Source organism: Pinus tabuliformis, chromosome 3_1 (assembly GCF_031772625.1).
Source record: "Pinus tabuliformis cultivar Carrire ecotype Pingquan chromosome 3_1, CPIR1, whole genome shotgun sequence".
Lineage (NCBI taxonomy): Eukaryota > Viridiplantae > Streptophyta > Pinopsida > Pinales > Pinaceae > Pinus > Pinus tabuliformis.
Genome location: NC_142301.1, coordinates 716,752,024 through 716,767,746, shown reverse-complemented (window position 1 = coordinate 716,767,746; position 15,723 = coordinate 716,752,024). Strand labels below are relative to the sequence as shown.

At 37.6% G+C, this 15,723-nt stretch overlaps 1 protein-coding gene across 1 annotated transcript; it reads right to left on the bottom strand.

Moving 5' to 3' along the window:
• Nucleotides 1-500: 500 nt before the first annotated feature.
• LOC149189266 (UDP-glycosyltransferase 85A8-like) lies at nt 501-2,705 on the bottom strand. The gene is made up of 2 exons (XM_089411779.1): nt 2,069-2,705; nt 501-1,767 (listed from the first exon to the last, which is right to left on the bottom strand). Exons 1-2 carry the CDS (start codon nt 2,628-2,630, stop codon nt 827-829), a joined length of 1,503 nt encoding a protein of 500 aa, XP_089267905.1. The 5' UTR covers nt 2,631-2,705; the 3' UTR covers nt 501-826.
• Between the last annotated feature and the right edge of the window lie 13,018 nt (nt 2,706-15,723).

Sequence of the window (15,723 nt, the reverse complement as noted above, 5' to 3'; positions counted from 1 at the left end):
CTTAATATCTAAATTGGAATTTACTTCGAATTTTACGGATTAGACTGAGATTTTCACATACTAAGAAAGATTGTCAATACGAGAGGGTTGCGCATCACAAGGTGGTCTAGGTGGAGTTAGCTCTGTGTCTTTCACAATTTGATTTTTCCTGGTGCACTTACACGTGTGAGTGGCGTGTTACAATGTAATCTATCCATATTATGTCTTATGCACTATGAGATTCGTCTATGTAACAATTTTCCCCAAGGAAGATTTAGATTCCAGAGGCTCTGGTTAGTGCTAGATTTTAGTTGGCTCTTGGATTATTTAAATCCATAGTAAAATACCTCTAAACATACTGCGCTATATCAAGTCGACCGGAAAAGGATACTAGAAAGGGAACATTTTGTCAATAATATTAACGGTAGTGATATTAAATTGTGGCAAAGGATCAGGTTTCAATTACTTTAAAACATTTCAAGTGAGACAATAGGATTATGCAACCATTAAAGTGTAGGTATTTCAAGATCAGGAAATCGAACGCCCCACCAAATATGTAATTTCTGAATGAAAGAAAGTGAGGACCATGATAACAATTAATCTTAACATCTAAAATACTTTCCTCTTAATGAATGATACTGGTTTTTCCATGTAGTAAATCCACTTCACAGTAAAACGTGAAAGGTCTGAAAGCCCTCTCCAAAAAATGTTTATAGAGCTAGTTACTGTACTCCAGGAATTAAAAGATTTAGTACGAACTTTGATACGATCGGTAGTTTATTATCAAATGTGTAAACTTTGTCATGAAATCTTCTGGAATCCAAGTCACATCGTTTCATGTTTTGGATTAGAGCCCTTTACTCATAATCATGTCTTTAACGAAAGCGTTAAAGTTCAGGAAAGAAGATCCTTCAGGGAGGACTGCCTTTGTTGCGCGCTCCTTGAGTCTGAGAACGTTATCTCTCAGCTTCTTTCCTTCTACTGTTCTCATCATTTTCTTCACAACATCCTCAACCTCTTCTTTCGTGACCACCTTGTGGTCATCCACATCCACGTCTTCAAAATCGAGGCCAATATTCCACACCTCCTTCGCAAATCTGCAGTTGAGAAACTGATCGGCAAAATATGGGAATCCCACTACGGGAACTCCCATGCTCATACTCTCCAACATAGAGTTCCAACCACAGTGCGTGAGGAATAATCCCACTGAAGGATGGGCAAGGACTTTTACCTGTGGCGCCCACCTCACAAACAATGCCCGTTTCTTTGTTCGTTCTTCAAAGCCCTCAGGCAAAATTGCAGCCTGACCATCTGCGATATCTAACCTCAGAACCCATAAGAAAGGTTGTCCGCTGTTCTCTAGCCCTAATGCCAGCTGCTCCAGCTGTTGTTTTGATTTGACAGCAATGCTCCCAAACGAAATATATATAACTGATCCTGGCCGTTGCATATCCAGCCAGGTGAGGCAGCCCTCCTCCTCCTCCCACAGACTGCATCCCGATGCCCGCCCTTGTAAAAAATTGGGAAGAAAAAGAGGTCCAATGGCCAAAGCAGGACAGCCATTCAAAGAGAGTGCCCTTATTGCATCCCTCCCTTCGAGCTCCTCGAACGTGTTCACTAACACATAGTCGCCTTTGCTTTGCTTCTGTGATTCATGGAGAAAGGCTTTGAAAAGAATGTCGGATGGATCTTGGGAGCGATAGAAGGATAACAGGTCGGTCGGCTTCAGTGGTGGGATGTTTCCGGGAAGACAGGTGATAAGTTTTCCTGCATTTTGTTCTTTCCTTACTGAAGAAGATACAAACATAAGTATTGTCATTATCTTTGAAGAGTAAATGAATAATTTGAAAATGATCTTTCATATTTAATTACATTTACAGTAGGCAAGACCATTTGGCATAGAAATTAGAATTTGTACTAAAAAAATCAATACTGATATTAATATAACAGATTTTATATAGGGCAGGATTTATTAAGCATCGATGAAACGTTTAAAGTTTCTTGCAACGAACGAATATTTTATGATTGTTAATAAAAATTTTAAAATTAAAATTCCAAAAAATAGAATAATTATAATTCAGAAACGTACCGTTTACTGGAATATGTCCCTCAGAAAGAAGGAAGTGGGCGTAGCATTGAGAAATGGAGGCAGCGGCACAAAAAGGCCAGAAGATAACTCTGGGCACTTTCATATTGCCTGCGACTTGTTCCGTGCAAGACATGAAGGCGTCTGTGACGATGAACGTGATGGGTGGAAATGATAGTGATTTCCCTTCAGCGTTTCTAAGGAGGTCCTCCAACGCGGGGCCTAATTTTTGCAGGGCAACAAATAATTCGCCAAGTTTGGAGGTGCGACCATGGTCGGGCGGTAAACCATCAGGAATGGATAGAAATCGAATTCTTTGCCCTTGCTTCTCCAATTCAGGATAGTCTCTGGAAACAATAGATTTAGCGTCTTTTGAAGCTTCTACCACGCGTTTGTGTGTCCACTCAGTATTAACAAAAGTGACAAAAAATTGCCTTATAGCGAGCAACTGGGCAAAATTCATGAGAACATTTACATGCCCCTGCGCAGGAAGTGGCACTATTACTGCATGCACACAAGGTTTCTCCTTCTCCTCCAACAGATTCATTTCAGTATTGCTGGACATTATTCGATTCTGTTCTCCTAGTCCACAACGCAGTTTCGATTATTCGATTATTCGATTCTCATTTCAGTATTGCTGGACAACGCAGTTTAAAGAAAATTGCCAAGCAAGGTTGCATTCGAGCTTATCCTGATGGGGAAAATTCCGGAATTCAATGGACCCCGCTGCTGTTCGTCGGATTCGGAGATATTCTTGGAATCCGCAATCGGATAGGGATGCCCGGACTGAATGATTGATTGCCAGCTAACATGTAAGGATGCCCACATTGAATGATTGCCTGCTAACATCTCGTTTATTGTCGCGCAGCGATCTCAAGAGCCAATGTTATGATTCTATCAAATAATTTGGTAAAGATTTGCCGACCAAGTTTCAGTTTATTGTCAGGAGACGTAATGCTCCTCATCCCCAGAGTAAATGTCATGAATCTATCGAATAACTGGGTAAAATATGTCAACGAAGTTTTCCTATATTGTTACGAGACGTGATTCTCCTAGGGGGCACGGATCAAGGTCATGAATTAAATGAAATAATTTCGTAAAAAATGCCGAGCAAAATTTCTTTTACTGCAATTTCAGAGTCACACGCAATTTTTGTCCTTTATTGATAGAGTTTTAGAGTTGTGTAAAGAAAATATATAAATAGCCCATTGCTTCATATGTATGATACAGTTTTCTTATCTATTTACTTTATAACCACAGTTTTCGTATATGGAGTAATAAATATTCATATTTATTTACAATCTTATTTTATTAAGATAATTATAAAGGATGTTAAAAATAAAAATGGAGCAGAGGAAAAATGAATTTAAATAAAAAAAAAGGAAAATGATAAATTTATTGATAGTAAAGAGTAAAATCAGAAATGAAAAAATTATGTAAAATAATTTAATAACTTTATCTAATTAACAAATAAATAATATATATATATATATATATATATAGATAGATATAGATATATATTAAGTATTACATATAACAATCTACTAGTTGAGACAGAATATATGTTTTAGTGAATATTTTGCTATTTTTTTATTTCTTTGTTATGAATCATTTCCCAAAATGTATTTTATCACTTTGTATGAGCTCAACCAATGTTCTACAAAATTCCTTTTTATCCAATGGAAATATTAACATGTCAGCTAAATTATCTCCAGTGTGTTCAACATATCAGTGGTGTGTATTTTCTTTAATTGTAGCATTCTATTATCTAGCAGTTATGAATCCAATGGTATTTCACATCAATGTGCTTTGCCTTAGAATGATATGCTAGGTTTTTTGCTAAATGAATGGTGCTTTGACCATCACAATGTGGCACATAGTTGTCTTGTTTCATTCCCAACTCCTAAGAATGTAGAAATCCACAAAATCTTTTTGCAGGCATTTGTGGTAACTGTGTATTCTATCTCTTTTTACATGACGGATACTATATTCTACAATCTAGAAAGAAAATACACTATTGTACTTGTACTTGCAAAAGCATATAAATAACCAGTGGTGGAATTTCTAGTTTCTGCATCTGTGTAACCTTCAAGCACAATATTATTATTATCAAAACACAAACAATAATTACTAGTACCCTTAGGATATCTTTAAATCCACTTTACCACTTCTTGATGTCATACGTCTGGATTTGCAAGGAATCTACTCACTTACATGTGCAATATCTGGTTAGGTAAATACCATGGAATACATCAAGTTTCCAATTGTTGAAGTAGAAGGTATTTTACGTATTTCCTCTCCCTTGTCATCTTAAGGGATCAAATGAACACTAAGTTTGAAGTGGGATGTTATGGGTGTACCAATTAGTTAGGCATCCTTCATGTTGAATTTGTTGTACACCTTCTCAATATATTTTTCATTTCATAGCCATGAATTTTTTATCTTTCTATCACATATGATGCTGATCATTACCAATATTTTTTGTACTAGACTCAAATCCCTCATTGCAAATTAACAACCCAAATCCCTTTTTAGCTTATGGATCATTGTCTTATCGTGTCCAACAATCATCATACACATATAACCATAGTATAATATACCTTCCTTGTGTTGAGAATGCAACAAGATGATGGAGCTTAGTGAAAAGGAGTCGCCTTCACTAAGTGGCCCACAGGAAAATTATGGCACAAAGTATATTTTTAGACTATGTCTATTTTTAGACATATGGATCATGGCCTATGAGTTGCAGGATGTTGTTTCTGGATGATTGGTCATGTTGGGAAAAATAGATGGACTTCTATTTCTGGTTTACAGCGGAGTGATCAAAGTCTATTTTTAGACTGCCAAGCTAAAAATAGAAAAGTCAAATATTATTGTCTCATAATAATATTTAGACTATAAGCTTTATCTTATCCTCTTGGAGCACTTCAGTTTGAGCTATAGATGTGGCAGATGCAGCTGTCAGAAGGAAATACACTTTTCTTGTGAGTCAGTTGAGCTATTGCATGCAGGACTTCAGTTAGAACTCATGTGGTTGAGTTTGGTGGAGTTGATTGTGGAGTTGATGGAGTTGTGTTCAGTTTGACTTGGTTAAACTAGTTGTAATTAGTCTAACTGCAAATAGACTAGTGATGAGTTGTGTGAACTAATTATTAACTCATAAAGAAACTAAAGAATACATCAGTTAACTCAGTTGCATGTCAGTGCATGTACAGTTCAGTGGAGACAGGTGTTAGAGGTTGAGATTGCTATCAGTTGTGACTATATTTGTGCATGAGATCTTGCACAATAAATGGATTGAGTATGCCCATGAGGTTTGCGCAGTATATGCCCAGTGATATAGCCTGTGTTCACGTGATTTTCAGGGTGAGTGATTTTCACTTGGTATTGTGCAATAGAGCCAGCCAAAGCAGTGGAGAAGATTTGATCCTGTGACTTGTTCGGATCTGAGCTAGTTTTGTGTGTAACAGGTGGAGATAGTGCTGGATACTTGAGAGGAGTATTGTACTAGTATGTATTGTTACATGTTCTCTATCATTAATATACAGATAGTGTGGGGTTTTCAGCTGTAAGCTTTCCCCGGGTTACATACTGTGTTAATGTGTGCATGTGATTGATGTTTCATTGTTTTTTATGATGCTAAATTGATGATCAACGAAGAGGAGGTTATGTATTATGCATGTATTCCGCAATAGTGTATAATCGGGATAATCTCTATGAATAAGTGTTTATTATTCAAAATTTCTACATCTTGAACATACCTCCTAATGTAGACAAAGTTATTAGCCTCTAGTATTTTGAAACCATGCTCCAACATCAATGAATCAAAATTCTTATACCATTGGTGGCCTACATGTTTCAACCCATTGAGACTTTCTTCATCCTGCAAAATAGGTTCTCTTTACCTTTTACTTTGAATCTTTTTAGTTGCTCCACATAACTCTCCTCCAATTTTCCATGATGGAAGTTTGTATTTATATCTAACTATTCACTTTCCAAATCGAAATCAACAAAAACACCAAGAATAACTCTTATGGATAACATATTAACAATAGGAAAAAAAACAAAGTTACTACCTTCTTTTCGGGCAAATCCATTCACCAATAACCTTTCCTTCTTCCATTTACCCTCATGTTTAATCATGTATACCTATTTGTTTTGTAAATCATTTATTCCCTTTGGAATCTTTACAAACTCCCAAAATTTTCTCTCTAATATTGAGTCCATTTATTCCTTCATTAGTTTCTTACACTCATTGCTACTCTCCACATTATAAGGCTCCTAAAAATAAAGATGTTCACCTTCATCACTCAAAAAATATGATTTGAAGGTTGATATATTTGTGAGGGATCATGAGGCCTACTTGTGAACTGTTGCGGCCTCAGAATTTTGTTGCCCCAACATGGGGGATAACCGCCTGGTTCGGACCTTAAGACAACTCCTTTTCTGTTTAAAGTGGTGGCTCCGACGGGGGATAATGGGACCAATTTCCCAGCGTGGGTTTTAAGATGAGAGTGGGTGGTTCACGAGTGATTGCAATAGAATAATGATAATCTAAATGACCTATTCTATCATGAAAATATCTAATTAACTTATTCTAATATAAACCAAGGTATTTCTGTGTGGTATGCAATCTACAAAGATATTTGATTAGCATGTGATAATAAAGATCAATCAGACACAAACAAAGATGATAACGTTTAAGATAATTTCTTTGACTAAATAGTTAGTCAAATAAATTTATAAAACATATCGCATACATGATGAATTATATATATGAAAATTGTTGAAAATGGCAATAAGAAATGCTAAAAATAGAAGTGCTGAAAATAGCACTGCTATAAATAGTAGTTCGGGTACGAGTGTTGGACATAGCAACAAGGAATGAAAAATGGATGTGCTATAAATAACATTGCTAAAAATAGTAGTTCAGGATAGATTCCTATTTGAGTTAGTCCCTGAACTAAAATAGTGAAGTAAAATTCAAATTTAATCTTAGCAGTTGTTTGTAAATTAATTAATTAATTCATCTTGAATTAATTAGTTAAGGAAAAATAAACATGAATTCTATGTGAGGACATGCAACAGTTATTCCTTTGATTAAGGGATTTATCCATTAGATAAAGAGATAAGAGTGAGTTGTAATATTGAGTTATAATTAGTTGACTTAGTTAACTGAGTCAAGTTCAGCTAAATTAATTCAAACAATTTTTTGAATTAATGTAAGTTCAATTAGTTATTGCTTGCATGCATGTAACTACTGCACTTCAGATAACTGAGTATTCTCCCATAAGTAACTCGTGCATGTCAGTTCAGACAGAGACCCAGTTGAGATCAGAGGAGGGACAATGTACTATCAGTTAGATGGATTTTTTCCTATAAAGGAAACTCATCTATGCAGAAGGATTTATCTCCTTCAGAATTGCGCAGTTACTACTCGGCCAAGTGAGTAGTGTGACGTGGGAATTCACACACGTGACATCATTGGACCCCAAGAAAAATTGTGCAAGGAAATAGGAGGCTTGGAGGGCTTGAGGAGGACATATACTATGTATATTCAGTCTATGAGCTGTATTGTTTGATTACAGAGAGAGCAAGATAGCTTGAGAGCTGATTCTATTTTTAACTTGAACAAGATTTCCACTTGTATGATAATACAGAGTTGGGGTTTTTAGGCTGAGGCTTTCCTTGGGTTATTTCCTCTGTGTTATGTGTGATTGATTTCTCATTCTCAGTTATATGTGTTCTCTTGATCTTGCTCAATTCGACTAAGCTTCCACAAAGTGTTGTAGAAGTAGATATTGTATTATCATTTACTATATTGCATAATCTGTTGATCTACAATGGGAATTTCTACATGGTATCAGAGCAAGATCAAAGTGGAGAACAGTATACGAAGAAGAAAATTCGAGGTAAAAAAAAATGAGCCGTGAGTTTTTAGAGATTTGAAAATTTTAGTGCAAATTTTTTAGAAACAAATAGCAGAAATGGATTTCTTGCGGAAAAATACCCAAATTCGAAAACCAAATCGTTCGAATCAGAGTTCAGATGAGGGAGATTTCTCTGATTTAAAATCAACTCTTTTTCTAGAAAATTTTGTGACGGCGGGAAAGAAGAGACAGATTGGCGTGCTAGCTAAGAACTTGTATGCACTTGAGATACAAGATGCATGCAAATCCTTGAGGAGCAAGGCAGATGTTAGAGACTTGGTGGTTGAGAGGGAGAGTAAATTACCTCTCAACATGCAGTCTGAGAAAAAGTTTCAGACAATTGTGGAGGAGCCACAATTGAAGATGCTAAGAGGAGACCGTGTGGAGGCATACACTCATGAAGAGACCTCCAGTAAGGGGAAATTTTGAGCCAAGTGGGCAGAGGGATCACATGCATCCATACCTCTAGGTGTGTGGTGGGGCGATGTGATGTGATAGTCCCAAGAAGGCTGAAATAGGGGTAAGATCATTGAGGTACCCATCCTCTTTGATTAGACCTTGCTACAGGAGCCCCAACAAGGAGTAGCAGGACTGACTGAGTGGGTAAAGGCAGATGCGGATGGAGCGGTAGAGAGCGCTACAATGTAGGAATCCCAAGATAGTGCAGAGTTAGCAGGTTGCAATAATGCGAGAGGCACATGAGTGTTGCACCAGTGAAAGATGGCATAGAGAGGTGTGCAACGGTGTGAGATGCATGGAGTGTTGTAGCAACTCAATGGTCACAGAGGGAGCATTTGTCAGCGGTAGAGGGAGCTTCAGCATCAGAGTATGTTTCTAGCCCAATAGAGAGGTTAGTTGGGAGTTTTTTGTTGCTAGAGTTGCTGGAGCAACCAAACTTGGGAGATGTTGCATGCAAAACATTCCAAAGGTTTAGGATCGGGTTCGAGTTGAATGCCTTTCTTGTTGAGAGGGAGTGTTGAAAATGGCAACAAGAAATGCTAAAAATATTACTGCTATAAATAGCAGTTTGGGTACCAGTGTTGGACATAGTAGTAAAGAACGAAGAATGGAAGTGCTATAAATAGCATTGCTAAAAATAGTAGTTCAGGATAGATTCCTATTTTAGTTAGTCCCTGAACTAAAATAGTGAAGTAAAATTCGAATTTGATCTTAGCATCTGTTTGTAAATTAATTAATTAATCATCTTTAGTTAATTAGTTAAGGAAAAATAAACATGAAGTCTATGTGAGGACATGCAACAGTGATTCCTTTGATTATGAGATTTATATATTAGTTAAAGAGATAAGAGTGAGTTGTAATTAGTTGACTTAGTTAACTAAGTCAAGTCCAGTTAGATTAATTCAAACAATATGTTGAATTAATGTAAGTTTAGTTAGTTAATGCTTGCATGCATGTAACTACTGCGCTTCAGATAACTGAGTATTCTCTCATAAATAACTCATGCATGTCAGTTCAGACAGAGACCTAGCTGAGATCAGAGGAGGGATAATGTACTATTAGTTAGATGGATTTTTTCCTATAAAGGAAGCTCATCTATGTGGAATGATTCATCTCCTTCAGGATTGCGTAGTTACTACTGGGCGAAGTGAGTAGTGTGAGGTGGGAATTCACACATGTGACATCATTGGACCCCAAGAAAAATTGCGCAAGGATATAGGAGGCTTAGAGGGCTTGAGGAGGACATATACTATGTTTATTTAGTCTGTGAGCTATATTGTTTGATTGTAGAGAGAGCAGGATAGCTTGAGAGTTGATTCTTTTTGTAACATGAACAAGATTTCTACTTGTATGATAAGACAGAGTTGGGGTTTTAGGCAGAGGCTTTCCCCGAGTTATTTCTTCTGTGGTATGTGTGATTGATTTCTCATTCTCAATTATATGTGTTCTCTTGATCTTGCTCAATTCGATTAAGCTTCTGCAAAGTGTTGTAAAAGTAGATCTTGTATTGTTTTTTAGTATATTGCATAATCTGTTGATCTACAGAGGGAATTTCTACAAAAATTAACAATTTCAGCTAGGCATCATACAATAGTGCAATTAACGCTCGGCAGAAAGAATAAATCTCACATACAATTGATGAAAGTAAAGTGTTGTCACTACTTAAACAAAAAATTAGAATCAATCATACAAGATAATAGTACCATATGTGCAAAGTTCTGCTCATTTGACTAATGGCATGGATCAACTCCTTTCTTCAAATCAAATTATCTCCGAAGAACAAAATAGTGCATCAACAAAGGAAAGTAGTCTGGTATCTAAAAGAAATGACCATGTTCCATAATTTCACCAAAGCATTCACAACTTCCAAAAGTGCATTATTTGCAAATGTTTTTGATAAAATTATGGACCCTTGTCTAAATGCATAAGATGGGTATAAATAATATTCTAACTAATGTGCAAAAATAGATCATACAAAAATTTGAGAAGGTTTCAAACAACCTTCCTCCTAACTAGTTAACTAACTCTAGAAATAAATAGTGGCTTGATGAGCAGAGGCTAAGATGATGATTTGTTGTCTGCCAGCTTGTCTTTCAAATCACATATATCGGTCATTGGTTTGAGTTGAGGAGGTACCCCAAAACATGTCCTGAGCTGTCCTGCGAAAATCGCATCGGTGAGAGGTGGCAGCATCCGTTGAGTCGAATGAAGTGAGCAGTTAAGGGTCATGATTTGGATATGTGGCTTCATGAGGTATTGCCAATACGAATCCCAGTCGGTCTTGGTCAATTTTGTGATTGATTCCCTTTGAGTCTCTGCCTTTTCCTCCCAGCGTTATTGCAAAGCACCTAAATCAGGCATTTCTTTTAGATTTCCTTCCTTTACCAGGTTGGTGACAAACAGAGTGTGATTCATCGCCTTGATTATATTCTTCGATACCCAAGCTTCACTTGCCACTGCTAGCTCAGATTGCTTGATTCTCGCGTCCCAATCCGTGAAAATTATGTCTTTGTGTGTCTCCTCAATCTTAGGCAGATTGGCTTTCCTTCCATCTTTTGTTTCCTACCATTTGATGAACTCTGAGATTTTGGTGTTCAGATCAGTAAACTCGGTTCTCTGGTCGATCGCCTTATCTATTAGCTGGTCACTAGTGATCAGATAAGGAGTAATGTGTGACATCTTTTGGCAGAAGTGCTCTTGTTGTTTCATTAGGAGGGAATTTAGTTCCAGTGCCTCTTTAACGAATTCCTCGGTAATAGGAACATCCTTATATCTTTCCATGGCTTACTGCAATTCTTGGAGTTGCATGTTTTTGGCCGATATATTGGCCTCATGGCTTATCTTTAGGACTTCCATGCTCTGTTGCAATTGGGAAATTTGTTTAGCTGCTTGCCTGTTCACACTTGCCTTCTCTGTTTCGAGCTGCTGCTCGAGCTATGCAATCCTCTCCTCCTTTTATCACAACAATGTAGAAATTTTAGTAGCTTTTTACATGGTGGATGTTGCATATTATCTCGTGAACTGTGACAGTCTAGTCAAGTTCTCCGCTGGGTTGAAAGGAATGTCCCTCAAACATTGGCTCATTCCCAGGTGGGAGCTTAGGTGTTTCTACCCTTTTCCTTTTCCTCTATCTTCTTACTACAACCTTGTAGAGCGGGCTGTAGAACGCATCAAGTGGAGGGATTTTGGTCACTTTCAAGATGATCTCTGCTGTTGGAAGAGTAGGGATAATATCAGATTGTTGGGATGTTGTCACCTGCTCATCCATAGGCTTGGACTGGTCATCCATGGATTTGGACTGCTCGTCCATAGACTTGGACTCTGTATTCTCCGGAATATGTAGAGGAGTTTGACACTCCATTGTCTCTTGGGTATTTATCATTTTTGGAGTGTCTTGCAGTTTCTGATTAAACTGATCCCACTCCTGCTCCAAACTATTGCCTCTGACCTCTGAACTGATTTCTTTAGATGGGGTGCTCATAACCTATTTCTCGACTAACTTCTTGTTGGACTCTGTTGTATTATCCGTGTCTTGGGAATTCCCTGTATCTGGTGTTTTCTCAGTATTCACCTGAGATTTCATGTGAGAACTAGGTCCTTCACTGTTAACAGTCACACTGGGTGTAGGATTATCTTTAATCTTCAACAAGTGCATTGGTATTACTTCGAGCCTTCAATTTTTGAATTCCAGAAAATTTTCAAAATCTTCAGGACTCAAGTTTGCTTTAGCCCATTCAAATGCTTGTTCGAAAGATTCAATCGACTGTAATAGGTCTTCAAAATCATTATCCTCATGGATGTATTGTTTGATCTTTACCACAGTAGTGATGTTATATGCTACCTTATCTAGATCAAATTTCCTTTTCGGCAAAGTATGAATTCTGAGGGCTTCCATGATTACTGAGTCCTTAATAGCATGATTAAAATTTGATAAAGAAAAAGAATCACACTTGAAAAGAAAGGAGGGCCATAATAACTTCTTGCTTTCTTTGGGAACTTTAGTTAGGCCTTTTCCCACCGTCTGGTGGGTGATTTCCCTTGGCAACAATTTATGAGAAACATACAAAGGAAGGACATGAGGGTCAGTTGTGCTACCGAAAACGCTAATGTAGGTGAACCATTCTTTAATAAAATATTTGCTGACAACTAAAAGGTCTGTTGCAGATTCTTTGGAAAACCTAGGGGCCTTCTTATTGAAAATTATTTGATGTAGAGGTAAAATAACAGCATGGCATATTTTATAGAAATGGGGTATATAATGGGATTCCCATATTTGCTTATGATTGAGATGGATAGGGTAGGGGTCCTATAAGGTCCATCTCCAACTAATGGTTAGAAATGTAGTGCAGAAACAGATGGAATCCATAATGTAGGCACTAAAATAGAACAGGGGAAGGTTTTCTGGAGAGGAGGCTCTATTTTGTCAATATCCAGTAATGATGGTGGCTAGGTTATCAGATAGGATGGAGGACCAATTCATGATGTGGGAATTAATGCAGGCATCAATCAGAGGAATCCATTCTATGGAAAATTTAGTATTTTTGGGTAACCCATATAGTCTACATAACATAGCAGTTGCATAGTTGTAGGGGTTTGCCAAAAAGGCTATAGCATACATACCCGATTTGTCAAATTTGAATTTGTTGTCCAATAGTCCTGAATCAGCTGAAGGGGTATGGGTTCTTCTTTACGAAGTTGGCGACGCATGTCTTGTCATATATATCATGAGGGTCAGGTATATGGTACATTTTCTTCAAGTCCTATGCTCTGAATGACCCCATGAGTTCCATTCTTGAATCACTGAATTGCCTATCTTCAATGGTGAGGTTTTCGACCACCCACCTGATCATATCCATGTATGGGAGGATTTTATCCCTCGCTCCTATCCTATGAAGGAAAGAGCAGGCATCATCCTTGAATTGAGGACCCGAAGGTCATGTTGAGTCAGCAATTTCTCTTGTGACAATACCCTTGGGACTCTCGTCCTCAAGACTATTGTATATGACCTCCCAAGTTGTTGCTCCTCCGTCAGCACTGCAAACTGTATCAGAGAATATAGGAGCCATCTATGTAAAATCAAATTCAATAATGCTCTTCTTTTTCAGTTTCTCCATCACCTTCCTCAATGACATTTCATTTGTAGCTTGCCCGAAATGGACAATATATATCAGTGCAGACGGTATCGGGCAATTAAGATTGAAAGATTTTCTAAAATGACATTGGATCATGAAAAAGGTTTAATGAGATACTCAACGTTAACTACCCATAACTTGGAAAATCATTACCTCTCCTCAGGCTACTAAATATTTATTAACCTGTCAATTCGTTCATTTTTATATTAAAACACAATTATTTCACACACTTATTGCTCTTATTTGCACATCACAATCTATAAAAGGATCCAATATAGCGTTGCCTGCTCTATAAGGCGAAATGTGATTGCGAATGTTGCAATATCAAATTTCTCAAATTGTTAATGGATGTTGTAGTGGCATAACTTAATTACTTGCGAAGTTTGCAAAGTGCAATTTGTGAAATAACAAGGTGCTTTGATCGGGATATTGTAGCGGGAGGTTTGATCACGCATCACAATTTTTTAAAGGTGTTTTATGATCATCACATGGAAAAGCACGATTTGCGATTTGCAATGAGGGTCACATTCTTGGGTTGTTTTGCAATATTTTTTAAGGGCCAAGCCATATTCTTTGGAATTTGGTATGTTTACCTTTTTCCTCATGTGCTTTATCCCATTTCAAGCCCAAATCACCTATTTCAATTTTTTTTTGACTGGCATAGGTTGTATCAAAAGAGGCTTTGACTAATTGTTGATTATGGAAGTGCGTTGCTTTGGCCTTTTCTCGATCTTCTTCAAGCTTAAGAATCTAAAACTATCTAACTTGGAGAGAAGAAGAAGGGTTTTCATCGAGGAATTGCACTAGGGAAAGAGACAGGATTGCTATGTTTGTGGGAAGAGCAACTTCTTTTCCATAAACTAAAACAAAAGGAGGAGAACCGATAGAGGCCTTCTGGGTAATTCTGTCTGCCCATAAAGCAAATGTCAATGCCTTGTGCCAATTCCTATGATTTTGGTTAATAGTCCTTTTGATAATTCTAATGAGTTTTTGTTTGTTGATTTTGCTAATCCATTACCATGTGGATAATAGTTGGCTGAAAATTTTAACTTAAAACCTCGCTTTACAACAAATTATACCATTGCATTTCTAGAAAAGTAAGATGCATTGTCAAACATTAAAGCTGAGGGTAAGCCAAAACTGGTCATTATGCACTGATCAATGAAATTTTTTGGGCAGCGGATCCCCCGTGTAACGGTTTTGGGGCTTAAAGCCCACAATTTTGGGTAATGGTATTGTAAAGGCTTCGCGAAGTGCGTGGAGCACGAATTGTAATGAGTCAAGTCAAAGGGTTGTCCACCCTCAAATAATTTAAGGTAATGTAAAGTGAGTCGGCCTGCCCATGGTCCGCAGACCATGGGAATGTATAAATAGAGTGAGGCTCTAAGTGTAGAAGGCAGTTTTTGGCTAGTCTTGATCTCAAGTGATACGGGTTTTTGAATGCGATATTCGATCTGAGTCTATAAGTCTGAGTCTTGGGTTGTATGAGTAGGAAGAGGCTCTGTAGCTATGTAAGCAGAGGCCTGGTAGAGTCCGTGGCTGTGTGCGAGAACCCCTGCAGCTAAGTGCGCAGGGCGGAGTTGGGATTGTAATAGGAACAAAAGAGTAATAAAAGCTAAGTTGATTATGAAATAATGTGCATCTGTCTATAGATCCATATGTTTATGCTTTTGTTATATGTTTATGCATCTCCTTACAGTTTATGATAACGCACACTCATTATGAATGTTGAATGATTAATAAGAATATTTGGCCCACAAAATCAAGTAAAGATCCATAATAATAATGCAGTAAGTTTAAAGGATCTAGACCGCTCCTCTTCACGCTCTTTACAGAGCCACACGAAAATCAGACGGCTGCATAGAATAGTACGAGCACGTAGGATCAGTTTGCGAACTCCCCAGACTTCATCAAGACATCCCTAGGGTGTGGAAACCTAGTTCCAGCACCCTCCCATCCTACCTCGAGTGAGACCTTAGTATGCGCATTGTGGACTGTTGCCGAAAAGGCCGATAATTTTGGGATTTGTTTGGCTAAATCACTTCTCAACCTGGGTCAGGCCCCAATGAGCCAACAAATGGTTTCGTTGCTGGGACGGGGATCTGCCTAAGGGATTTTTGATGTTGGAACACTAGAA